This window comes from Halichoeres trimaculatus, unplaced genomic scaffold (assembly GCF_033239565.1).
Source record: "Halichoeres trimaculatus isolate MK-OKI-2021-1 unplaced genomic scaffold, fHalTri1.1 fHalTri1_scaffold_8, whole genome shotgun sequence".
Lineage (NCBI taxonomy): Eukaryota > Metazoa > Chordata > Actinopteri > Labriformes > Labridae > Halichoeres > Halichoeres trimaculatus.
Window position 1 is genome coordinate 20,539,650 of NW_027437186.1, and position 25,876 is coordinate 20,565,525.

The 25,876-nt window shown below is 38.0% G+C and overlaps 3 protein-coding genes across 4 annotated transcripts in view; 2 read left to right on the forward strand and 1 right to left on the reverse strand.

Moving 5' to 3' along the window:
• Positions 1-538: 538 nt before the first annotated feature.
• On the reverse strand, positions 539-6,964 carry LOC141795657 (cytochrome P450 3A56-like). The gene is made up of 13 exons (XM_074676627.1): positions 6,734-6,964; positions 6,530-6,623; positions 6,354-6,406; positions 5,234-5,333; positions 3,844-3,957; positions 3,623-3,708; positions 2,867-3,009; positions 2,631-2,755; positions 2,215-2,299; positions 1,810-1,970; positions 1,488-1,714; positions 1,056-1,218; positions 539-971 (listed from the first exon to the last, which is right to left on the reverse strand). The coding sequence occupies exons 1-13, from the start codon at positions 6,799-6,801 to the stop codon at positions 900-902; spliced, it is 1,491 nt and encodes a 496-aa protein (XP_074532728.1). The 5' UTR covers positions 6,802-6,964; the 3' UTR covers positions 539-899.
• Positions 6,965-7,612: 648 nt separating this feature from the next.
• On the forward strand, positions 7,613-12,534 carry mrpl57 (mitochondrial ribosomal protein L57). The gene is made up of 2 exons (XM_074676628.1): positions 7,613-7,944; positions 10,195-12,534. Exon 2 carries the CDS (start codon positions 10,210-10,212, stop codon positions 10,519-10,521), a length of 312 nt encoding a protein of 103 aa, XP_074532729.1. The 5' UTR covers positions 7,613-7,944; positions 10,195-10,209; the 3' UTR covers positions 10,522-12,534.
• A 1,562-nt stretch (positions 12,535-14,096) lies between these two features.
• Positions 14,097-25,876, forward strand: part of kcnh1a (potassium voltage-gated channel, subfamily H (eag-related), member 1a) — a 41,021-nt gene continuing 29,241 nt past the window's right edge. Inside the window, exons 1-5 of one of the 2 annotated variants that reach the window (XM_074676625.1) lie at positions 14,097-14,406; positions 17,082-17,108; positions 19,147-19,270; positions 23,241-23,347; positions 23,708-23,836. In XM_074676625.1, coding sequence (XP_074532726.1) covers positions 14,334-14,406; positions 17,082-17,108; positions 19,147-19,270; positions 23,241-23,347; positions 23,708-23,836 — 460 coding nt within the window. In that variant the 5' untranslated portion in view covers positions 14,097-14,333. The remainder of the gene's footprint in view (positions 14,407-17,081; positions 17,109-19,146; positions 19,271-23,240; positions 23,348-23,707; positions 23,837-25,876) is intronic. The other variant, XM_074676626.1, reaches the window with a different exon arrangement.

A 25,876-nucleotide genomic window follows, 5' to 3' on the forward strand; every position in this document is an offset into this window, starting at 1 on the left:
GAGATTGATTTATCTTCTCCTTGCATCTCAGGATAACCCAGCTCCCTCTCACAGTCCAGAAACTTAATGGATGGATGGATAGATGAATCAGTATGATCCCTACTGCACTGTTGCCAATTGTTTCTGTTTGTCATAACTTATCTCCTTTATTATGGGGCTTTTGTGTATTTATTTAGACAGGACAGGACAGGGGATAGAGCAGGAAAGACAGACTGGGAGGCTGGCAAAGTCCCACAGGCTAGCTTTGAGACAAAGCCGCCTGCTTGAAGGGCTGTGCACTACCTTGACAACTGGGCTACATCTGTATTTATAATTTCACTTAAAAAAAGGAATGGACCTTTACATCAAAATCCGCATTGAGAAGATGCCATTTTTATTTTTTGTTGCATTGCAACAGCCAAAAAGTTAGAAAAGCGAAGTTTGTTTGCAATGAGATCAAACTAAATTGGACGCAGCACTGTCTAAAATGTTATCCTTCTCATACAGTGTGTATGTGTGTTTTGGTTAAGAATTACACAAGTAGCGCTAAAGTTGCTGTCTTTATTTTTATGATTTTTATTTGCATCATTTATTGTCGAACAAAAAGGAGTACAGGTGCCTTATTGACTGCATTAGGTAAATAAACACGCTATATCAAAAAGTACAAGTATAAACCTTTCAGATACAATCAAATGAGATATAATTTTTACAAAAGCGAAAAACATGAATACAGTGGTCTTCATTTAAATGTCAATGGCTAAAAAACACATTATTTAACTAAGTTTAAGAAGTATAAATCAGAGATACAGTAAAGACTTTAAATGTCATCCTGCCAGCAGTAGCACATATTAAAACAACCACAAAAAAAGTATTTAGTCAAAGGTTCAGATGCACAGATAGCATAGAAGCTCCCCCTCTGATCAGTGTCTGGGTACAAAAGCGAGCTTTATCGGTTTTGTTGGCTGGGCCTTCCAGTCGAACACCAAAGGAACCTAAAAGGAAGTGAGTGAGCTTTATTAGTGAGTTGCACAAAGAGAAAAACAGCAGTCTGGATGCATGTGTGAATGAACTCTCACCACTGTGTCTTTGCATGTTTCCACGCTGTAATTCTGCATGAGCCGGACGAGGATCATCTTCACTGTAAGGATAGCGTAACGCATCCCAATGCAGTTGCGAGGGCCGAGCCCAAACGGCATGAATGCGTAGGGGTTCACTTCCTCCCCGCTGTCTTTCTGAAACCTACAAACCATACAAACGTGTGTCAGTTAAAAAACCATCACGCACAATATTATTAAGGTAGTACCAAGAGAATTAATTTTCACCTCAAACAATTTGGCCTATATGGTTGACAATGGTTCACTAAAATCAGAAATTTGAACATATAGGGTATGTGACACGACACCGGCCTGGTAATAAAAATTTAGAATTTTAATTTTAAAAAAGCGAAAAAAAAATCCTCTCTTTGAAGGTTTAATAACATGTAAAATGTAAGCTTTTTGTATACGTACCTCTCTGGTCTGAACTTCTCAGGTGCGTTCCAATAACGTGGGTCCATGTGTAATAAGTGCACAGGAATCCCAACGAGTGTATTCTCAGGTATGTTGAGGCCATGAACCTGGATGTTTTTTTTACACGTCCTCTCCAGCCGGGGTGCAGGGGTAGTCAAACGCAGTGACTCATTGATGACATTGTCCAGGTACTGTAGACCAACCAAATCCTCATAGGACACAGGAGCCTGGATAGAAAAGGGAAAAGAAAAGAAGACGCTACATGAATAGAGGTTGAGTTATTCAAAAGTTGGGAATGAATTGAATACAGAAAGGATCATACATCTGAAGGCAGTTTGGCATCTATTTCATTCTGCAAGGTCTGCATGGCATCAGGGTTGGTGGCCAGGTTGTAAAGGATGTAACTAAGAGTGACACTGGTGGTTTCGTAGCCACCAAAGATAAAGAGGAAAGCCTGGGAGAGAATCTCGTGCTCTGTCAAACCTATAAAAGCAAAAAGTAGAAATCAGCAGCTGTCTTGACATTTACACTCCAGCTAAGATAAACCAAAGGCGGTTTAAAAACTGCAGCTTTTTGGCAGTAAGCTTGAAAAGTTACTTTGATTAAGATTAACAGCTTCAAGGAACTTGATTTCAAACAAAACATTAAAACAATTAAAACATTAGTGGAAATTTCTCTGTAGTTAATTTGTTTGCTCATGAGTTAACTCTTATGTTTTTATTTGTACCTTTGCTCGGCTGTTCTTGCTCATTCTCTATCTCCGAATCTGGTATCTCGCTCTCAATCATCAGCTGCAGGAAGTCTGCTTGGAGCTAGTTCAGTAAAGAAAACACTCAACATTAACAAGACATGTCAACGGAAAATGTGTTATAATGTGAAAGGGAAAATATACTAAAAAGAGGGAGAAGAGACCATCTTTTCAAGGGTTGATTGATACTTCAGACAAGAAAAAATGTATAAACCACTGTGTGGTAGTTGAACTACTACAGTCAAATATGACAGTCTATAAACAGTTTCTTTCAGTGAGATAAAGTCCATTATAAGTATGTTGGGCATATGCCGTAAGACTTGAAATCTAATGCTTAATCTACTCTTGTAATTTTTGAAAACTAACCCCTTACACTGAACAGATCTAAGACTTACTTCTTTTTCAGACTGATGATCTTTTTTAAGTTTCTTTAGGATGTTGTAGAAGTAATCCACACTGGTTCTTTCCATCATTTCTATTTTTAGGAGCTTCAATAAATGGGATCCAAAAGGAAAAACCACTGAAAACAGACCAAAGAGATGTCAACTAAACTTTGCATACCAGTGATGCTGAGATACTTTGATGATGACATGCCTCTAGCAAAGATTTTTTATTTTTTTAAGGAACGTACTCAACAGCAGAAACGGCCAGAATCTGAAGTTCATGATCTTCTTGAGATGAACAACAAGGGGGTCCTCTGGATTGTTTACTGAGTTTGCATCAACACTAAAAGATGCACTGGTGACAACATCCAAACTGTAAGGAGCCACCAATCTGGAGAAGGAGATAAAAAAAAAAGCCAAGATGTCATAAAATCAACATGGACGCTACTGTGTTAATTTATGTTATGACAAAGCCCATGTTGTTACCAAGCCAAGTCTTGTACAAGCCACAGTTTTAGGTTTTTGGGTTTGTGTGTATGCCAATAACACTGTCGTGTGTGTATCCAGTAGACCAAGAGTATCACTTTCTGCTTCATCATCATCCTGTTGATATGCCATGGCAGTATGTCTGAGACTCAATCCTATTGAAATTGTCAATTTTTCCATTTCTTTTCAGGCCTTGTTTTGATATAAGCTACTGAGTCAAACTACAGGATTAATGAAACGCATACTGGAAAAAAAATTGAGAAAGCAAAATACCAGCTTCACGACAGATTGAAGAGTTTGGTTGCAACAGCAAACACTTTCTAGCCTGTTCTGTACATCCTAGTTTCTGTGTAGTTTGTGTTTGTACTTTCTCTAGTATACTTTGTTGACCTCTATGCACTTTACAGCTCCAAATCAAAAAACTGTAAATTAGCCAAGGCTCAGATGCTGATGTGTGGCATTAATACAACATAGCAGGCTCTTTAAAAATGAACATTAAATGATAAAAATTGACGTACTGTTTGATGTCGACTGATTCTTTTGAATCACTTTTTCCAAGCTTTTCAACCAGACGGTCTGCACAGCGAACAACGACAGGGAAAACCTTTAAAAAAAAAGAAAAGATCGGGTGACATTGATGATAAACTGCACTTTTTTTCGTATCACTGGTGCTGACAAAGCACTTGGTCACAACACATAAATTATAGAAACGGAAAGACGGCTCAGATGTGATAATGACCTGTTTCAGTCTTCCACTGGTGAAACATGGAGACAATGTGCTTCGAATTCTTTTCCACCGTTCATCTTTAACTGTTGTTATTGCATCATCAAAGGGTCCTCCAAAAATGTTCTCCTGTAAAAACAAGTACAGAACACTGTGCTGAATGCTTGGAGTTTTGTGCTTAAAAATTTGCAAATTTTTGTTTTTCTGAACCACAGAGCTGATTTTGTTTATTCAAAGCTGAAACAACCGACTGTGCATGACCTTTTTGAACCTCATGAACTGAATACCAGTATTAATGAAACCACAAAACACGACATGGACTATAAAGGTCTAACTCCCTGTATGCTGAGGCAGTCATCAAGATGTTTGTCACTGTTTGTTTTAGTGATTTAGTGTTTCAAAGACAAATGCATAAAATGTTTGACAGGAAATTAGAAGTTGCCTCAAATACAACCCTAGCGAAGGAAGGATGGGTTTAAATGTTATAAAATAAGTGTAGGCTGCTGGAAAATACTTAAATTGATTTGAGGTTCATATATTAGATGGAGTAGGTTGCTTTCAGACTTTAGGCTAAGTTAGCAGTGCTTCATCGGGGTATGTAAACAAAGTGCAAAGAAAGCTTCTGCGAGGATATCATCTTAAGATAAGCATGAGATGTGTTTTGCGATGGAAAAAAACCCCTCACATCCTGTTTTCTTGTAACTGTGGACCTCAACACGTGTTGTGTGATATTGGCAAGCTATATCTGAAGCTTGCTTTATCTCACTTCATCTGACACTTACGCCCTGCAGCAGCGGTTATAGCATCGTAAAGTACAAGCATCATTTCTCTTGTTGATGATGATCTTGTTTGCTTTGGCAGATCAGTGGTATCATTAGTGAATGCAGTCTCTTTCATAACCAGCTAAAAACTCCTCATGGAGCCTTAGTTACTATGAAGTAAATCATAAGTTATCAGTAAAAAGTCTTCTATCAATAATCAGCTTTTCTTAAGTTCATGTGAACTAGGGTTCAGATGATTCTCATGATCAGGCAGTACATGTTTGCTAAAACCAAATGGGTTTTACTTCTCTAATACGTGTGGACCTTCAATTGCGAAACAGCAAAGCGTTACCCTCAACCCTTAATCTGTATAACACAGGATATTGCTACATGTCTAAACCTGTGTGACCCATCAACAACTATCTAGATCTTTATTTGTGGTTTAGAAAAGTACAGCGTTGGCACATTTCGATAGACATTAATTGCACAATTTATTTTCCACTCATGTGGCGCTTACATCATAGTCCTTAATTTTTTTTTTTAATATGCCTTACCTTTGTTGGAGAGCCCTTAATGGGGCAACACTGACACTGATTATGAAATTCAGATTGTTTATTCACTGCTTTCTAAAAAGGATCTCTTACCCTGCGGTTGGTGAACACTGAGTAGCACTCCTTCACCAACACAGTTTTAACCATCTCAGGATCTGACAGCATTAAGACGGGTTGTCGTCCATCATACTGTCTGCACAAAACACAGATATTGACTCAGTGCGATACCATACGACACATCAGTTTATAAGGTAGAAAACAATTTAAGATGTTATTGGTGTCATGATATATTCAACCAAAGTCATACCATAAACAATGCGATTTTTAAATGTTAAATGATCAGCTTTACATGCTTTCTTGCATTAAAAATTACGGTAAACCTGTTTTTGTGCAGCCCTACAAACAGCACAACAGTGATTGATGTGTCCAGTTCAGCTCTCCGTAAAATCTTTTCCCTGTCAAAGGCACTTAAAAGGAGAAGGCTGATTCCCCCAACGCTGTCAGATCAGTAAAGAGCAACAGGAGAGAGAATTGTCACTGATACCCAGTAGAGCTGGTTTAGAGAAGGGTACAGATGTAAGAAATACGTTTTCCCTGCATGGCTAACAGTAAACAGTCTGCAGTTTCTAACAATGTCCAACCCACTAAATCATAAAGAAGGAAATGGTGACTGAAGTATTTTTTGTCAGTAATAAAACAAAGAGATGCACCATAGACTAAACCAAGCGGATAAAGACTCATTCAAATAAAGTTTATCTCCATAATCATCCATAGATGGAAATGTAATCTCCTTGCGTTTTGTTTCTTGGCGTGAAATGGAGCTAGATTGATTTCTAAAATGAAAGCCTACATTCAATTTGAGCTTTCTAACCTTGGTCAAAATGAGCTGATGATAGACCACCACTAGAAATTACAGCTCCACTCTGGTGGTCAAACAGATAAATAGCTGTTTTTAATTAGCTAATTTGGCAAATGGCCACCTTGTGCTTCCAACTGAACCCCTTTTAATCTGTCACTTTAATAATTGTTGAAGCAGAAGTGAAAACGTGACATGTTAAGTTTCATCAAGCAAAGATAGCAGAAACAAAAAGTTATTTCCCTCAGTCCAGCCCCATTTATTACCCTATGACGTCATTCAAACAGGGTTCATATTGTTTCTCATACTACTTATGTAACTTGTTGTACCAAGTCTGACATGATAAAAAACACTTACCCCCACACATCCCCGTACTTCTTCTGGCACTCACGATCAAAAGCAGCCATTCCCTACAAGAAATGCCATTGGATGAGTTAAAAGGACACCCCCAATTTAGGAAACGATCTCCTAAAATGTATTCATATTGAAATCACAGTCAAATCAACACTTGGGAACTAATGTGCGTGCCTCACCTTTGTCATATGATGCATTGTCCCAATAAAAGGCAGAGCCTTTGGTCCGGGAACACCCATTTTCTTGAAAACCCCATAAGGCCAGGTACCATACCTGTGTCGTGGAAAGAACTTGTTAAAACAACTGATCGTGTCTGTTAGGCTTGTCAGATAAGCTATGCAAAATTGTACATCTGAGGAAACAAGCTGACTGTTGCTACTCACAGAAAAAACAGGATGAAAAACAAAGCCAGCAAAGTCCAAGTGGTCGCTGACAAGTCGAAGAAAAACATTTTGCCTGTGTTCGAGGGAGGCACAAATCGACAAGAGACAGACAAACCTAAAACTGGAGAAATGTTGTGGGACGCACAACCTTAAGCGACTTTTGGTGGGCGGTGCTCGGAACTGGAGCTCGAGGAAGTTACTGGTGTTTATATAACACAGATAGGAGCAGCGTGGCTGCGTATTATCTACGTGGGTGGGACTTTTGACCTGTAAATGAACTAATGCAATTCATTTCGTTTCTTGACGCACTCGTGTACGACACAGATATTCTTAAAGCAAACACACTCCAAAGAACAACTCTTTTCTATTTTCTGCTCCTGGTTGCGAATGATAATAGTACATTGCAATAATCTAGTATTCTTCTATCGAGTTTTTTTTTTTTTTTCATTACACCTATTTGTTAATTTTGACTTTCGGATATTGTCTATGTGCGATGGCCTGCGTATAATAACGGTAACAAATCACACAAACTCGTTACTTTATTTAGAGTGGTAGTGGTTTTATGGAATAAACTGGAGCAGCATCAAGTCTATGAAAATGACAATCCCAACACAAACCAAATACTGAAAACTACACGTTTTGCTTTAACACTCCGGGCGACTTGCTTCAATGTCTTTGCTACAGTCTCCCCATACATTTACTTGCTCATTATCCTATGACCTCATTCAAACAGCTGGGTTCATATTGTTTCTCATACCACTTATATGGCTTGTTGTACTAAGTTTGACATAAAAAAGAAAGAAAAAAAACACTTTTCCCCTCACACTTTAATACACTTTATATGAGGAACGTTCTCCCAAGCACGTGAACGCACCATATGACGCAAACAGGAAAAAATAGGTTGAACGTCAAAGAATAGCAAACCATATAAATCATGTTGTAAAACAAGAGCTACGGACAAAATAAAACCATAAGCGGCCACTTTGTTTCGGCTATAATTATAGATATCTTCAGCGAAGTAGTGTAAAGTCCCAGCCATAGTCTCAGCAGGGGAACTAGTTTGTGCCTTCTCCCACACCGTACCAGTCCGGAAATACAAATCGTGACCCCCATCGCTGCCGCTCACATTGCCCCAGCGATCTTTGCGTTTAACTCGCTTTTTGATCTTACGTTTGCGAAGTGAACCATATTTTTCACACGCGGAAAATTAGGTAAGGAGAACACAAGATGCTACAAAATCAATGTACGTTGTGAGTACCAAAATATCAAGCTGCCCTTGGTCTGCAACGTTGGGCTACAGCTAAGCTAACTTCGGAGTGCACATCCGTTTCGTAAATGAAATGTCAAACTATTTAATTCATCCTTTGCTTATTTATCCACCAAAGAAAGAATGGTACGACAAAAAAAGTCTAGTAGGAACTGTTGTGTCCCATGTCCCCATTTAAATTTATTTGTATGTAATGCATTGCTAGTGAACGATTGCTGTATTCCACTCCCATGACACATTTGGCTAAATTATAGTTCGCTGAGAGTTGTGCTTCAGGACGCTTGTACTCAGTCTTCCTCAAGCTCTGTCACTGTCCTCAATAACTTTTGAGGAAAAATATTAACATATCAGTTTTTATGTCTTTTGAAGTAAAAAACCCAAACAATAAAATCCAGTGGACTATGCTGCTTCAAGAGCGTTCACTTCCAAAGGCTTAATCACAATCACGATAACCTTCCTAACCTAGTGGAGATAAGATTGTTGATGTCATCGTCACACGCCGCTGTAATGTCACCGCATCCCATTAGTCACTTCTTCTGTGTTTACAGAGGTCAACTCAACTGTTAATGTTCAGAAAGTAGGAACTCATGTGACATGCAACACCTGGCTGTTTTTTCAAGTTATTTTTCTGTCTATTTGAAAAGCTGTACCAGTTGATGTTACATGCTGTCTCCTGTCTTTCTCCTATCAAGCAGAACTTTCACAATGGGGCAAAGGGAGCTCAGAATTATCAGCTGGTGGGTTAAACTCACCTCTGAATGGCATGATTATAATAAACCTTTAGAATAATCATGAACTTTCTTGATGTGACACATTATTTAACAAAATTACAAAGTGCTTCACTTCAAAATGGAGCAAAATAGCAAAAACATCACGGAGTTACAGGTGTATTTCAGAGTCGGTCTGAAAATAAATCAGGAGATTATTTTTCTTATTAATTGGGAGGTGCTTTCAAATAACAATATGGACTCGGTGTAAAATCACCTAATGACAGAAACAGCCCAAGATTCAAGCATTCAGAAAAGCCTCCCTCAAGAAGGCGTTTATGGGAGATGATTTAAAAGCATCCAAAAATGTGAACTGTCTTGTCGATGCACACAGGAAGTTCGACGGTCTCAGGACTCTAACTGCAAAGGCAAAGTTACATTTGGTTAGAAGCCTGGGTATTGGCAGTAGATCGAAGGAGCCTTGAAAGGAGTCCGTAACTGGTCTGAGACTATTAAGGCATTGGACACTGGAAAGTGTGTGAGGTGGTAAACGAAACTGATACAATCATCAGTCTTGAGTACAAGGTGTTTATTTTTTCCTCAGGCGACTTAAAAAGACAAAGAAAAAAAAGGGGGGGGGGGTCGAATTGTCTGGAAGACAGCTGGAGTTAGGAGACATAGGAGTTCCCTCCATTCTCACCCTGATGATGACCATGTTGGGCTGTGAAACTTCACTCCTGTTGACTTCTGGCCTGGCTGCACTCGCTATGTTAGTCTGTTGCAGTAGCCAAACTGAATCCAACCTGGTTTTGACACAGTTTGTTTTATTTTGAAAGTCACTTAAAGTTTTTAGGTTGTTTCCATGCATGACCTCCTGTCCTGCTCGATCTGCTTTTTGTGAATTGATGCGTCACAGCTCCACCATTCAGCAAAAATAAGACCCTTGTATATCTGAAATTACTGAAAGCCTCTTTACATCGATAACCCTCTAACACAAGTTTTTATTGTTTGTTTTTTTAATTTGATTAGCCTGTTAGATCTCTTCTTAAACTTGCTGTGGGTTTGAATAGATTTTTTTAAACTGAAGAGATTTTCTTGGTGGATGCGCAGGTATATCTTATGTCTGCTTTGTATTTAGGGATGCACCGATCCAACTTTTCTTGGTTCAATACCGATACTGATCCAATCCAATTAATGATAACCTGCACGCTCTACTGAGGTATAAGAATTGTAATGTTTTAGGTAAAAGACAAAAAAAGTATATGGAGTTACTGAAGTTAATATTTATTTTAACTGTAAAATATTTAAATGTTTACCATTAGTTTGGTTAAAAAAAAAAAAAAAAAAAAAAAGGGCATCGATCCACTGATACCCAATACCTGGATCGATATGGGTGCATCCCTAATTGTATTCATAAGTATTGATCCAATCTTTGAACCCTGTGATAATAATAATTAAGCTTTTTTAATACTGTTTTGTTTCTCCAGAGAAAGCTTACCACCATGTTTCTGACCCTCGCTCTGCTGAAGAAAGGTATCCCTGGAAAGCAGTGGATCGGGAAGTACAGGCGCCCACGACAAATCACATGGCAGATGAAACGCAACGTGCTGAAGCACCTGGAGCGCGAGGCTGAGAATGAATACTGGATCAGCCGACCATACATGACCCCAGAGCAGGAGTACCGCCACGCAGCAGAGCGCAGAGCCCAGAACTGGCTCAACATCAAAGAAGCCAAATTTGCCAATTTTCCTGAACATAAGAGCATAACAGACCACCTGAGTCATCTCAAAATCACCAAGACATGGTCCAGTTAATATGAGCAGAGACAAACACTGACTGTCTTCAGAATGGACTATGCAACCTGTATTTATGCTGTTTCAACATATTTTCCATTGTGATGCAGGACTTTGTGTACAGCCTCAAAAGCCAAAAGGGTTTGCTTTAGCTCTATTCAAAAAAGAACTGTAAACTGTTCCTCATCCCAGACAGAATCCACACTGCAGCAAGACTATAACAGCTCCATATTTAAATTAGCTTCTTTGTATTAAAAAAAACTGCTTAAAACTTGATATTTGATCTGTGGGCTCTTATTTTACTGCTCATTAACTTAAATACACTTTCAAGTTGGGGATCCCAGGCTCCCCACTGCTTTGAAAATGTGATTATATGAACTACTAAAGCATATCCCATGAGGGAGATGTTAGAACTATGTTTCTGTCTGGGGAGTTCTGGGCAAAGTCAGAGCAATCTGTACAGATCTTTTTAGGGATATTTTGACTATTAAACAATAAGATGCAATATGGTGATTGTTTGCTGGTGCACATATACACACCATGCTAGCTCATGTGATGCAACTGTTATTCAGTACAGCATAGCCAAAGCTACAGTGTGTAATCCTTTAAACCAGCTTCAAGTTAGAAAAAAAACAGGAAGAAATATGTTTCAAGGCTCACGTAAATCTTTCCCTCCATTAATGACCTCTTCTTTCTTTGCCATATTTGGGAGCCTTTTTATTCAGTGATGACCTCAGTCATGTTGGTTTGTTTGGTAAAAGACTTTTGACACAGTTATAAAAACCTCTTAGTCAGCTTCAAGTTTATGGAGAGTGTGAGACACTTGCAACCACAGATATGGTCAATGTTCAGGACTTTGACCCTTGCATGCGTGATACTCGTCCATGTCTGATAACATTTATTGCCCTTTGAATATAACCCTTATCTTTCCAACAGTAATACATATCCAGTGGGCTGTCAATTTAATCTCCCCCAGACCTTATAAGGACTTATAAGGAGGTGGTAGGAAGACATCTGCATCACAAAACAAACAGATGCAGCGATCCTTGCCCTCTCAATAAAAGTATGTGGATTGGGCTGTTTTGTTTTCTGTAGTAGGCACTTAATCCTCTACTTGTTAAGTGTTTCTCCAGCCACTTTATGCCCAGATTTCATTGGTAGTTTTTTTTTATAAACAAATAGGTGGAGTTCAGAAAAGGTTGTTTAAGTTTACCAGGTCAGGACATGTTAAATGTGAATTGTGTTGCCATGTACTAAAGCCAAGCTATGTCTTATGTGTGTTATTGATTATTATCAAAATTAACATTTTGCTTTCAAGAAGGCGTCAGCTGGACAGTCACTCACCATACACAAATGCTCTAAACTAAGAATACGTTAAAATGGTTTCATGTATAGTTTGTTTTCATCAATTATCAAAATGCAGTGAATAAACAGGAGAAACCTAAATCAAATCAGTATTCGGTGGTCAAAACCACCATTTTTCTTGAAAACAGCATCAATTCTTCTGGATACACTTGCTCACAGTTCTGAAACAACTTGCCCAGTACATTGTTCCAAACATTTGAGAACTGACCACTGATCTTCTGAGGAATGAGGTTTCTTCACTCCTTCTGTATGTTTATGTATCCCCAGACAGACTGGATGGTGGGGGCTCTATGGGGGTCACATCTTCACTTCCAGGATTTCTTGTTCTTCTTTATTATTGAAGTAGGTCTTACTAAAATTGGCTGTGTGTTTTGTGTTTTGGTGTGTGCTCTGCTGCAGAAAAAAATTGGTGCCAGTTATACATCTCCCTGATGGTATTACATGATGTATAAGTATCTGCCTGTATTTCTCAGGTTGGAGGACACCATTAATCCTGACTAAATCTCCAACTCCATTTGCAGAAAAGCAACCCAAAATTTGTGAGAAACCTCCAGCATCTTTCACTTGGGTGCAAAAACTTATTATTGTACCACTCTCTAGGTCTTCAGCTGCCAAACTGCTTTCTGCTCCAGACAAACATTTCAAATTTCGACTTTGTGCATAGTCAATTTGCTTGGCTCTGTTTCCATGTCTGAACCTCCTCCAATTTCAGAGAAAAATAAACTTGATGTGTTTTTCATCTGCAGCACTCAGTCCTTTAGCAACCACTGTGTCTACAATTGAAAACATGTTTAATAAGTTGATTGGTAACTCTATTATTACCAGTTGGAAGGACTATGTGCGTGACTGGTTGTCTGTACATGTTAGCCCTGGGATAGACTGGCAACCTGTCCAGGGTGTACCATGCCCAAAAGACAGCTGGGATTGGCTCCAGTGCAACCCTAAAATAGAAAAACAGTAAAGATAGGACGATGGATGGCGCCTGTTTGGTATAAATGGTTGATTTTGATGTAGAACTATATGTTTGTAGTCACCTTTCAGGACTGATGCTCATTTGTGTGAAGGGTAGTAACACCAGCTACTAATTTGATTTAGATTATTCTTTTGTTCCCTCACTTATCACATCAAAAAAATCAACAATTGTTTACTATATTTTGAAAGCATATTTCCACATCTCCCCAAAACTCTTACACAGTATTTTATATTGATTAATGTTAACAGAAAACCCCTGTAAGCTTTTCTATGAACTCTAAGTCAACATTTAAGACTCAAGCCAAGCATTTATTTCTCCTTCAAAATGCATCACAACGTGGTATTTGTCAATTTTTTAAACATTCGAATATTTCAAATTAATATCCAGGGAATCATGAAAGGAATTATGAATGATTTCCCACAGCATGCTCATGTGTAAATTTACATGTTCTCTGTCCTACAACAGCATAGTTCGCCTGTTTGTTTTATTTTAATTGGTTAAGCCAAAGCAGCAATATTCAATACTTCTCTGCTGCACACAGAGACCTGCTAGTTGCCATGGCAGCCAACCTGTCGGATTACACCTGCAACAACAGGTGAACCCAACAAGCAACCTTCCACACTGGCCAAGTGGCCACCCTGCTGTCTGTCTGTCTGTGTACTTTGATGGGAATGTGCAAACCAGAAGAACCAGACAAGGACTCCTAGCTAGAGTTTCATGCTGTATCTGTCACAATCAGAATCATAAAACCTTTAGTGTGTGTGTGTGTATATATATATATATATATATATAATGATATGTATGATGTATTACCACTTTTGTCCTATTATCAGATTTATATTGTCTCTGGGAAAAATACTAGTCATGTCAATATATTAAATAACCAAAATATAACAGAAATCAAGTTGGTAAATACATTTCTTAAGTTTAAGGCTTGTATGATTTTTGTATGCCTTTGTACTTTGTTACATTATTTGTTGCATTTCTTTTTAGCTCATTCAACTGCAGATAACGAGACTGGCAGTTTTTATCCTCCCTGCATCAGTAGATTATTTAAAACCCATACTACTCAATAAATAAATGTATCTTTCCACACCTCGTTGTAATTTGGAATGTGGTTGGATACAATACACAGCTCCACCACTGGAATTTTTGCACACATTTCTGTCCAGCAGGCGGCGCTCCAGCTCCTGTCAGTGCTGCATGTGCAGCAGCAGCAGCAGCCGAGTGGCGGCCCCTCCTGTGCAGTTTACCCAGGCGTTGTTTTCGTCTCGTGGAGGATGAGGTGCGTGTCTCACTGAGGAGGCGCCACCGCACCGCACCGCACCGCACCGCGCTCCGGAGACAAACAGCTAATGAGCAGAGCAGACACGCAGCTCCTCTCACGCAAATCCACGCAGCGTGTGGAGGGAAAGAGGGAGTGAGGTAGAGCATGAAGAGCAGCAGTAGCAGACCGAGGAGGAAAGACTCACCTGCAGACGCCTGAAGCGGCAGGATGGCGGGGGGCCGGAGGGGACTTGTGGCCCCTCAGAATACTTTTTTGGAGAATATCGTCAGACGTTCAAACGGTAAGGATGAGGATCATTTTAATGACTTTATCAGAAAAAAGTAAAGCTGAATGAAATCGTGAGCCAGTTAAATCATGTCTTTTAACCAATAATTAAAAATACAAAAAGACACTAAGTAGATTTCTCACCTCTACATGCATGAAAAAGGTAGATTTTTTAAAAATCTAAAGTGAGTTACCATGTGTGGTAGTATTGAAGCATTGACAGTTTGGGTTTGAAATTATGGAAATTGTAAAATTTTAATGTATAGCCTAATTCTTATTTGCATGACTCCTCATCCTTTTAAAAGTGTTTGAACTAGAAAAACAAACAAGCAGTTTACTCTTACCACAGATAACAAAATATACCTAGGTTCAGGTACATGTAATGTTACACTATTTTATGAATCCTTAGTTTAACATGATCACTCAAACTAATTTCTGAGGCTGCAGTAATCTGTCACAAGTCAGTCCCACTAATCCTCTTACTCCACTGAGTTTAAATTGAATTATACCACTGTAAGTGCTAATTTTATGTCTGATGAGTACAAAACAGACAGCTTTAAAGACGTTTTGAATTGGAGGAACCAAGCCGTGCCTTATTGATAAGACATACACTTGCTTTTTTGAATCTTCAATTTTGTGTAATCCCAAACGGCAACCTCTTTGGATGTGGACATTGAAGATTGAAAATAGCACAGCCAGTGACAAATTCCAAAAAACAGACATTTCCCCCATCTTCTGGCATGTTGATATCTCCAACTAGTCTTCTACCTGTGAGGAACCTGTGGTTATTCTGACCTATTTCAGGAGGCTATGCTGTTCAGATGTTAAAACAATTAATCACAACTAAAACTGAAGTCTTTCCAAACTCTGAGTGTTATTTTTAGATTTTGGGGTGTCAGTTTTATTTCTGTATTATTAGATTCAATAGGAAGTGACAGGACCGAGTAGATAGTTATCACACTAGACAGCTAGCTGTGAAACAGAACCAGGAGCTTCCTGCATGTGAGTGAGTGCAACTCATATCTCATTCGGGGACAATATTCAGTGCATACCTGCATACCTGCCAATCAAGTGGCTTGAGCTATAGGTACTTCATTTTTAAATGGGCATCAGTTAGAGATCTGTTTCTCCTCAACATTTTTGGTCTATGGCAGAAGAATGCAAGAGCATTATGTGTGTTTCGGTGTGCACTTCGAGGACCTCACAGGCAGCCTGCCTTGGTTGAATGTAGCTACTTCAAAATGTGTTGTGACAGAAGGGAACAACTTGTTCAGGAGGGTTGGGGACTTCTCTACAGGATGACTTAGAGAAAAACAGTGTTAGGAGCTGAATCTCTAAAACGGTTATATGTTAAAAATTGGTGAGAAATTCACCCTTTGAAAACAAAAGCTGGTGTGTATGCTTAACTCAAGACCTTGGGCGGTCTGCAGATTAGTTCACTAAATCTCTTCAAAGCTAGAAACAGAGAGCCAGGACTATAATCTGCAGGACACCACTGAGAAATATCGAAGTGTCTGGTGAGAGATGCAGTGGTGGGCGATTATGGACAATGATATAATCCTTTAATTGTTGCGACTCATTCCTAAATACTCAACACCATGTTTTGATAGCAAAGCTCAAGATAAATGTCACTCTTCTGACAAAGTAGTCAGGGCTCATCTTTTGGATTTTCAGGGATTTTAGTATTCTGCTGTGACAAGACCATGAAAGAACTTTATCAAATTCAAAGTTATTGAGGTTCATATTCACTAACAGCCATTAGATGGCAGGATTCATAAGGAGCGGTCATGGTTTATCAGATTTGCAGCCCAGCACCAATAGTAGATCTAAATCATGAACTAGCATATAAAATACTTTTCAGAGTCACAAATGTGCAATGACAGTTGTTGTGTCTTTCAAAATGCTGGCCATGCTAGGGATCCTAGCCCCCTGGAAGCACTTATAGTGAGTTCAAATAGTAATTTGAAGCATTACTTACTAGGTAAGTTTTTGTCTATCTGTTGTTTGATGCTGACTAAAATGCATTTTGGATAAAACTGAGAATTTTTAGTGGTTTTTTGTTCAGAACAAAAAAGAAGAGAAATATGTGAAGCCAGTGGACACCCAATTCTTCAATTTCCAGCCACAAGAGAAGCAGACTACAGTTTTGCTTTTTGCTAGGAATGGGAGGCTAGTAAGGCGCTAATGTTAGCTTAAGAAAACTTTTTTAAGCTTCTCTAGTGATTGGTGAAATAGCCACAGCGAAATTCAATAACTGAATTTTACTCTGAAAGTTGTTTTTAAAACGATCAAGATGTGCTTTTGAGAAGTTGCTACAAGCGTACTGGATGTGTGCATCAGCTAATGTAAGCTAACAAATTAGCTCTGGCCTTTATTTTAGGTCTCCTAACTGTTAGCTTGTTTCTCAGTTTATCTGTCCTTCTGTTGTAGAAAAATGTTGAATACAGCTTCAATCGCCTTTAACTTCCTTCATGTACCATTTCCGTACCTTCCTGTACAAATGAGTCGGATCAAATGTTGTATTTAGCTATTAGCATCATGGATCTAGGCTAGAACCACAGAGTAAGGACTGTCAAATTCATTGAGCTTTGCAACTGCCTGTTTCTTTTTTGCTTTCCTTCTTATTTTCTGACATTCAAGATGTTTTTCACTGTAATGTTTTAACTTTCTTTCCTTTTTTAAAAATTTCAGTTTGGACACTTTCACATAGACAGACAGGTACTACAAAGTTTAGTTTGATGTGCTGCTTATGTTTCCTCTACTCTTTGTAATGTACTACTCAATGTTCTATACCAAATGCTGTTAATTTACAAAGCTTCAAGTAACCAATTTGAGATTTGTTTGAAATGTTTGTGAAAGGATGCTGCAACACTGCAAATCCAGGACAAATAAGAACCATACATTTTGGATGCAAATCTTATTAACTCACTATTTTAACGTTTGTCTGATCATTGTAAAATAACACGTTGGCATGGAACGTCTTGTGCATTGTAATCTGTCAGTCTCTCATATTTTCAATCCTCATTTAAATGTCATATTTGGAGGTGATTGAAGAAAGGTGTGTGTGGGTGTGTATCAGTGGGTGATTGTGAGGTCATGTGTGGTTGAAAAAAATGCATTTTTGTATGCTTTCCTCCCTAGACTTGTGAATTTCCTTCTGCCTTTTCACCCCTGTGTTGCAGAGGTCTTTTCCCAAGTTATCATCATTTTTCCTTTCCAATTTAAAAACATCTATTTTTTCCTTTTTCGTTCACCAAAGTTGTGCATTTGGATTTGTTGTGTTTTGCGAAAAAGTTTGACTTTTTTATGAAATGAAAGTAAGTTAGCTAGTCGCTTTAGCATTAAAAAATGTTTCAAAACAAGCTGATGATATTTGTTTTAGGTTGAGTTCAGTTTGATTTAAAATGTTCAATCCCAACAGCAGATGAGCAGATAATGAGATCCAACATGTTGATGCAGTCTTGCATGTTAGTTAATTAAGCATAATTATGGTAAAGGTTAATGCTCTGTTTGATGCATTAATCATGTTTATATTGGGATGAATGATCCAACGTGTGCCCCTTTTTGGAAATATGGAACTAACCATTTTTAATTCATGCAAACCAATTTGGATTTGAAGTAAGAGCTGACTAAACTATACAGCTTTTATAGTGAGTAATTGAAGTAATTATCATGTCTGTTGCTTTAAAATGTCACTGTAAGGAAACAAGCCTATCTGAAACTGAAACTTGATTATTATTTAGGTTTAATTACATTTATACAGCAAATAAACTTAGCTTGGATAAATTCATAACATTTAAAAATGGAAATTAAGTCATATTGAAATTAATGAACTTCCTTCTTTGGGACATTTAAAATTTGATGACAGCATAAAGTCATATTTATGAGCTGTCACTTCATGTATAATTATTGGATTGTTAGACTAAAAAAAAGTACCCTCCGTTTTCCCACAAACATCTCTGACACAACTTATTTGACTTGTTTATTACTTTACAAAAGCAGAACATAAAAATAAAACACAAAATGTGATTTTTTTACACAAAAAGATTTTATGTGCTTACATCCACCAAGAGTGTGTAAAGGTCTGTAGACCATCATGGACAGTGTTCAAAATTTGTCCAAACACCCAAAGAAAATTATTTTAACAACAAGGAAAGCATAGAAGTCAAAAGATCATTTTCAAACCAGATAATTACTTTAACAAAGTAAACAAACTTCCACATATTTAATAAGTCACCAAGTGGCCCTTCATATTTAAATTGACCTACCCCCAAAAAATCACCAACAATAATAAGTGTTCTGATCCTATTTTTAAATCAATTATTGGGGTTTAAACCATTAAGAGGTATTGTTATTGTTTCTTTCTTTTACAAAAAAAAAAAAAAAAAAAAAAAAAAGAAAAGTAAAAAGAAAAAGAAAAAAAAAGAAAAAATCAGGAAGGAATAAAAGTGGTTGAACTTCACAGGTGTTAAGTTAAAAAACCTTAAATGTTATTTTTAAATACCCATTTACCCAACATCTGCTTTGTAGTTGTGTGCTTTCATAATCCCAAAATCTGTTGTCCTTTCAATTGTTCATTTAATTGCAGGTCCACTAATTCCTAGACTGTGTTATTGTTATGATATGTTTAATGAGAATGTACCTTCTTCTAAAAAAAAATACTGCTCTTTTATAATTATACTTTTTTTTTTAAAAAGAAACACTTCAGCCCTCCGAGTCATGTGATCCTTTTTCTTTGCCTTGTACTTCCAAACAGATACCAACTTTGTCCTGGGCAATGCTCAAATAGTGGACTGGCCCATCGTCTACAGCAATGATGGTTTCTGCAAGTTGTCGGGGTATCACAGAGCCGAGGTGATGCAGAAAAGCAGCACCTGCAGGTAGGCAAGAATGCTGGTGTGTCTTAATAAAGACTGGCTAGGACTTCAGAGAGGCATAAAGTGAGTTTCATACATAAACTCACATTCACCTTCGTAAAACATTACAGACTGTACATTAAAAAGGATTGTCCAAAAATGAACACATGGCACACAGAAAAGAATCAACTTAAATACAAAAAATCATGTTTAAAAAATATCTTACAGGTGCTCAAATTTCCTGTCACTGGGAGGAATTGGCATGCCTTGTATTTGATTGCATACCTACTTTTTGGATCCATTAGTTTTTATGTGTTGTCAGTCTGAGTTTAAAGGGGATGTAACAAGTAAAAAAAAAATAAAAACAGTCAGTAAACTGTATAGGATTTGCATGATTAGCTAGCAGCATTTAAAAAAACTTGTGAGTGGAGACTGAAGAAGAGAGAGTGTTAATTTTTTAAGGTTTCACTTTAACATGGGCTGTTAGAGTGATAAATCGTGTCAGAATAATCAGAATAATCTCTTATTCTAATAACCGAACCAATGCCTTTGGTGTCTGCTCTGGCAAATGTTTCATCCTTTCTAATCAATGTATGCCTAATTTCTGGGCTTGCAATATCTTAAATATTCAGTCTTGATAAGTGAGAGTGCCTCATGTTAAAGCTACTGAGATATTTTTAAATAAATATAAGACAACTTTGCTTCAATTTGAGATTTTCTGTGAGCTGAACCTCAGGACTTTATGTAAACTAGGAGGAAGGGTCAAAAACTGGTAGGAGAAACAAATATAAAAAAAAAAAAAAGAAAAAAACTGGCAGCAGGGGTTTCACAATTTATGGTTGAAAAGTTTATCCAGCTATGTGACTCTAGAAGTTTTTATTTCCTTGAATTAATTTGTATTTTTGTGTTAACACCCCTGACCCCCAGTCAGAGTGGCTTGATTTGAAGTTGTTTCTGTGGACTGTTTTCAGGTTGTACATGTTATCATATGCTGATGTACATATTTTTGACCATATTCTAGATCGCCATGTTAGTATTTCTGCACTTTTGTTGGCTGTTGGATCGATCAGGGCTTAAACACAGTCACTCTCCCATCATCACAATTAGTTTTACCGCAGTGAGGTATTCAGGTCATCATTGCCATCTTAAGATCAGTGCTGCTTGCAGGCCACAAAGCAGAGCCATTCATTTCACACATCATATAGAGTTATTAGCTTTGGGCAATGACCTTAATGATCAAAGTGTGAATACAGGTGTGGCTCCTTAGGGTTGCTTGGCTTGAGAGAACACAGACGTTGGTTTTGCAGTTCTCTTTCTTTCTGTAAAACCTTAACAGTGAGGAGCCCTGAGGTGACTTTTTCCCTGCAGATAAACTATTTAGCAAGCTAAAATCACATCCTTTGCTATGCTTAAGAGAATATCACTAAAATGAGATTTCCATTATTTAAGACAGTGATTTCAGCAGATAGCTTTGACACAAATCTGTGATGAAATCAGATTGTAACTGCTGAAACTGTCTCCACATCAGTAGCTGCAACAGTGAAACTCAAGACATTTTGCCTGGGGTGCTATCTTTATAACTGCTCACATAAAGCCACAAAAGGACCCCTTTGTATGAGAGGTACTCTTATTCCAATAAACGACTTCTAGACTTGTGCTTCCATTGCCTGTAATCAGCATGTCTGTAACCACAATATTAATAGGATGACATGGAAACAGTTGGTGCTGCCAGATTTGGAAGCCGTGGGAGATTTCTTCTGTTGTGGGAGATGGTGTTTGTCACAGCCAGCACTGCGGCTATTACTGATTTAGACCCTTGGGTCCCCGAGCATAAGCTTCAGAACACTTGCCAATGCAAATATTGAACAGAGTGTGTGACAATTTGATTCAGGTTTATTTTTAGAGGACTAATTGGACGATATTTAAGTGCTCTAACGAGGGAGGGAAACAGACCTAGAATCTCTCATGGTTTTTGATATCTGTATAAATATTTAAATACCAGCATGAATTTTATAATCACTGGAAATTAAAGATGGAAATCAAAATCTAGAATATCGTAAAATTACCTAAAACAGAACAAGACAGAGTGATTGTTAAATATGGAATGCATTAACTTGTTAACTTGACAGACTTTGCGTATTGTTTGTTGTCCAAAGAGGATCAATGGTGTCAATTTGTCAGTACTTCAGGTGATTGATTGATGACTTAAACATGTGGATCAAATTGTACCAGCCTTCACATGCACAGCCTCTGCCAGGATCAGGCTACACAGTCTAAGGTCCAACCAGAAGATGCAGTGTGACATCCTCTCTGAAATCTTAATGTCTTCCATGACAAATTCTAAGAAGGTGCAGTGATGAATTTGAGCACAAAGCACTTATATGTTGTTGCCAGTTAAACAGTCATAGAGGTTTCATGAAATGCATTGGTTATCTTATTCTTTGAGGGACATTTAATCACAAACAAGGATGTTTTGAATCAGATTACTGATCTGGGTGTGCTTACATAACAGCGTCCTGCGGGTGCACTTAAAAGGTGAGGTGTATGTAATGTAATCAGCCGTTGTAGTGAACAGTGGAGATCTGGAAATAGAGGACTGGCTGATGGTTTGACAATTCTTGTTCCCAGTATAAAATTGACTTCTCCTTCCTGATAACATCATGCAGGATGTTAAAGATTGACAGCTGGGAGTACTTTTATTTGATTATCATCACTTTACTTGACATAGCTTCCAGTGTAGCAGATTAAATAAAATGTAGTTCAGCTTCTCCCTCCAACTGTTTTATGTAGACAAAACATTTCTCTATGTTTTTTCCCAGTCATTTACTTTCCTCATCATGTTGGGCTTATCATTTTGCAAACAGTGGGATAGGCTAGGAATGGATAAAACCGTTCATTGTTCTTGAACTATCAATGAATACATTTAATTATGTGGTCTGCCATTTTTCTTTTACATAAAAAAAAAATTATAAGCCTTATAAGAGCCCATAAGTCATTCAGAGACTGTAAACATTTGATGTTTTGAGGATGACTCAAACCAAAAGTGTGCACACATTTCCCTAGAGTGTAAAAGTCTAATATCTGAGCCTCTCCTCCTTTAGATCACTGTGGATCAAAGATGTTATTTCCGTTCAGACTGCTCCTACTCTCTTCTTTGTCTCTTGAACTATATGTAGTTATGAATTTCCATACTGAATCCTTTAAATATAGAGTGACAAACCCATGGGAATTTCCACGCGTGAAGAGAAATCATCTGCTGAATTGTTTTCTTTGAAGGAAGACGTAGTCCTTGCAGCTCAGAGAAAAAAAAAAAAGAGGGCAGTCCTTGGTGATACTACATCAAGCTGTGGTCTGAAAAGTCTCAACAGCATCAGAGGGTAGTCTCATTAAATTTAGCCCTCTTTTTGCATTTCATAACAAACTCTGAGTTATAGTTAGATCATGCCTGAACAGGCTGCCACTGAGGGTGGCATTAACAAGCAAAGTGAGATGAATGTCTCTGCGGCACAGTTAAATGTGCTCATGGATGTTTGACCCGTCCTCAGGTTTAATTTGTTTTTTGTGAGGTAGTTTGCATTAGGCCAATTAGACACCAGGCTGCATTTATCTTCTTTATGCTCTCAGGATACATTTCAGTGAGCTTTAATCTGCTTCTACTCTATATTTAATACTGCCTAAGTCTGCAACAGACCTCTCTGGTGGTCTCTTAATAGTTCTCAGTTACTGGTCTTCATAGTTCATATTCAACTCTTGATAATTGTATTTCCTTTTTCTTTTGTGCAGATAATATTTTGTTAAACCACACTAATACGATTTAAAAATGTAAAAAGGGTTTTAAAAGTGATGAAGAAATCCAGCATGAGCTACCACAATATTAACATGTTGACATATTCAGGACTTCATCAGCACTGTTTTAATGCAAGAATGAGCATTCATGTTCAGTGTGCTTCTGCCTATTAAAGATTTAACTTGTATTTTCCCCTCTGCATTCCAGTTTCATGTATGGGGAGCTCACAGACAAGGACACGACGGAAAAAGTGCGGCTTACCTTCGAGAATTATGAGATGAACTCGTTTGAAATCCTAATGTACAAGAAGAACAGTAAGTGTTCAGCACCATATGCGAGAAAAAAGAAATGTAAAGTTCCACTCCCTTGAAATGCAAATGTATTCTGAGGATGTGACGTACAGCTGAGTTCAAAGGCACCCCAGAACATTTCTGCCTCTGTAGAAATGTGCTAATTGGTTGCGAACCGGGCCAGAGAAACCATCCCCCAGAAAATGCAGTGTGGAGCTTCGTATTTCCACTTGCAGGTGTAACTCTCCTCTGCTTGCAGGTGTTACAGGAGGTCAACAACAATTCAATTCACACTCTGTGATCAAGATTTCTGTGCACACTTGTCACCCTCTCTAAAATTAAGTGGATGATGCAGCAAAAAATGTTTTTTTTTTATACTTTCAGGGACACCAGTATGGTTTTTTGTGAAGATTGCTCCTATACGAAATGAACAAGAGAAAGTGGTCCTGTTTCTCTGCACGTTCAGTGACATCACGGCCTTTAAACAGCCCATCGAAGACGATTCTTCCAAAGGTCAGAGTCATCTAGTTTAGCCTTGTCACAAAAATGGATGTTCTCCTGAAACTTTGCCCAAATACTGAATTAAAAAAAACAGACCGTCTGAGGCTATTCTACAAAAAAAAGGAACAGAAAAAAAGGAACAACTCACTCTTTGAGAATTATGTTGCAGAAAAAGTGATCTAAACTTTTCATACAGAGGTTATAAAATGAGGTAACAGTCAGCCACTCAAGGTGGTAAGTTAGACTCCTTGCCTTGTGCATCTGTTCCAGGAGTACCCACTTAGATAAACACACACCCTCTCATGAAGGTAACTCTTACACAACATCAAACACACTCTCAAAAGAAAAGAGATGCACTGGACAGTGTGACTGTAACTGACAGCAGCCAGAAATGAACACAAATTAGTTCAAGCACAGATAAGCCAAAGCAGGAGGAGCAGAGAGTGGGATTATGAAATCAAAAGTGTAGTTCAGGTTTCAGCTTGAGCAGGTAGCACTTTGCTGAAGGTTGTTGCTTCAATATCCAAGGATAGGTTACAGCAGCCTTTTTCCTGTGGTATCACACTTATAATGAGAGGCTCAAATGCTGTTATTTTCTCTTTACGTAAAAATGCTTTCAGGGAATCTGACTTATCTTTATTACTCATAGAATGACAGGGCATTTGGCAAGTGGAAATACAATATGATGTACTAACTCAAAACTACATTAGGCCATATTTCATGTTAAGATATTGAATAACCTGTTTCCTTAAAGTCCTAAACTGCTGGGGTGGAATGACTTTTAAGGAAAGTGATTGACAGATCACTACCAAAGAGCTTATTTTGACATTTTTTATGGAAAATCATATATTTGACTATTAAAAACAAAGGGAAGAAGGGTGAGATTTTTGTGTTGAGATAATTCTTCACAGGAGCTTCTTAAGACTCTTTATTTCATGTTTTGTTTGGCACATGAAACTGTAAGAAAGGCAAAATATATAGCAGGTGGTTGTGTTAAAGGATAAGTTCGGTTTAAACAGCTTTTACATTGTTTATAGAATGAAGTAGAAAAAAATACTCACCCAGAAGTCTTTCATGGTCCAAGCAGTTCTTCGGGAGATATTTAGATCCAAAATCGTGCAGTGGACGTCCGTATCATGGGATCCATCAGGGCATAGACAGCGCCGCTCCTAAAACTGCATTAATTGTCCAAAAACTTGTGTTTTTCACCAATATTCCATCATGGTTCGTTCGGGGTTAGATATCTGCTGCAGTCAGACAGCGCTGTGTGGCTGTAATTACCTCTGAACTGACGAAGACTTTGTTTACGCTTGCCCCTCAAAGAAAGGAGTCAGCTCTCCAGAGAGTACTGCGCATGTGACTCGAGTTTTTGGACGATTAATGCGGTTTTAGGAGCGCGCTGTCTATGCCCCGATGGATCCCATTATACGGACGTCCGCTGCACGATTTTGGATCTAAATATCTCTTGGATCCCCCGAAGCACTGCTTGGATCAGGAAAAGCCTTCTGGGTGAGTATTTTGTTCTACTTCGTTCTATAAACAATGTAAAAACTGTATAACATAGTGATAGTTCAGATTTCCTATGTTTATTTCCTGTGTTTACCTTAATTTGTGAACCTTGAACCCTGCTGTAAACCCAAAATCTTTCTACATTGAATGAGGAATTAGAGGAATAAGGCACTGTGTATTTTGCACAAACTCTCTCGTTGGACAAGGCTTTTTAACATCAGTAAATGTTTTCAGGCCAGACAATTCTGGTTGCTTAATTAGTAACTATCCAAAAGTTTTATACTTTAAACAGCTTTTAGATTTTTTGGGGGGTTACATTTGGGAATTTTGGCTTTTCTCAGCTAGTACAGCTGAAGAAAGATAGGAAATGTGGGGGGTAGAGTTTAAGGGACAGCATGCAATGACTTGCCCAGCTTCTAGTGTGACAACCGTCGATGGTTGGTTTAGCAATGCAACAACCATGGCACAGCTGAAATGGTGGAAAACTTATTCTTTGAGGGTTGTAAAAACTGATTTTGAAAGAAATATATAAATTTGCTTTCT

Excerpts from the sequence above, each read along its gene's own strand:
- LOC141795657 (XM_074676627.1), bottom strand. The coding sequence starts at position 6,801 with ATGTTTTTCTTCGACTTGTCAGCGACCACTTGGACTTTGCTGGCTTTG. Across the intron at positions 1,715-1,809 it reads ATGCCAAACTGCCTTCAGAT|GCTCCTGTGTCCTATGAGGA; the intron begins GTATGATCCTTT and ends TTTTCTATCCAG. Across the intron at positions 1,219-1,487 it reads GAGAAGTTCAGACCAGAGAG|GTTTCAGAAAGACAGCGGGG; the intron begins GTACGTATACAA and ends TATGGTTTGTAG.
- mrpl57 (XM_074676628.1), top strand. The coding sequence starts at position 10,210 with ATGTTTCTGACCCTCGCTCTGCTGAAGAAAGGTATCCCTGGAAAGCAG.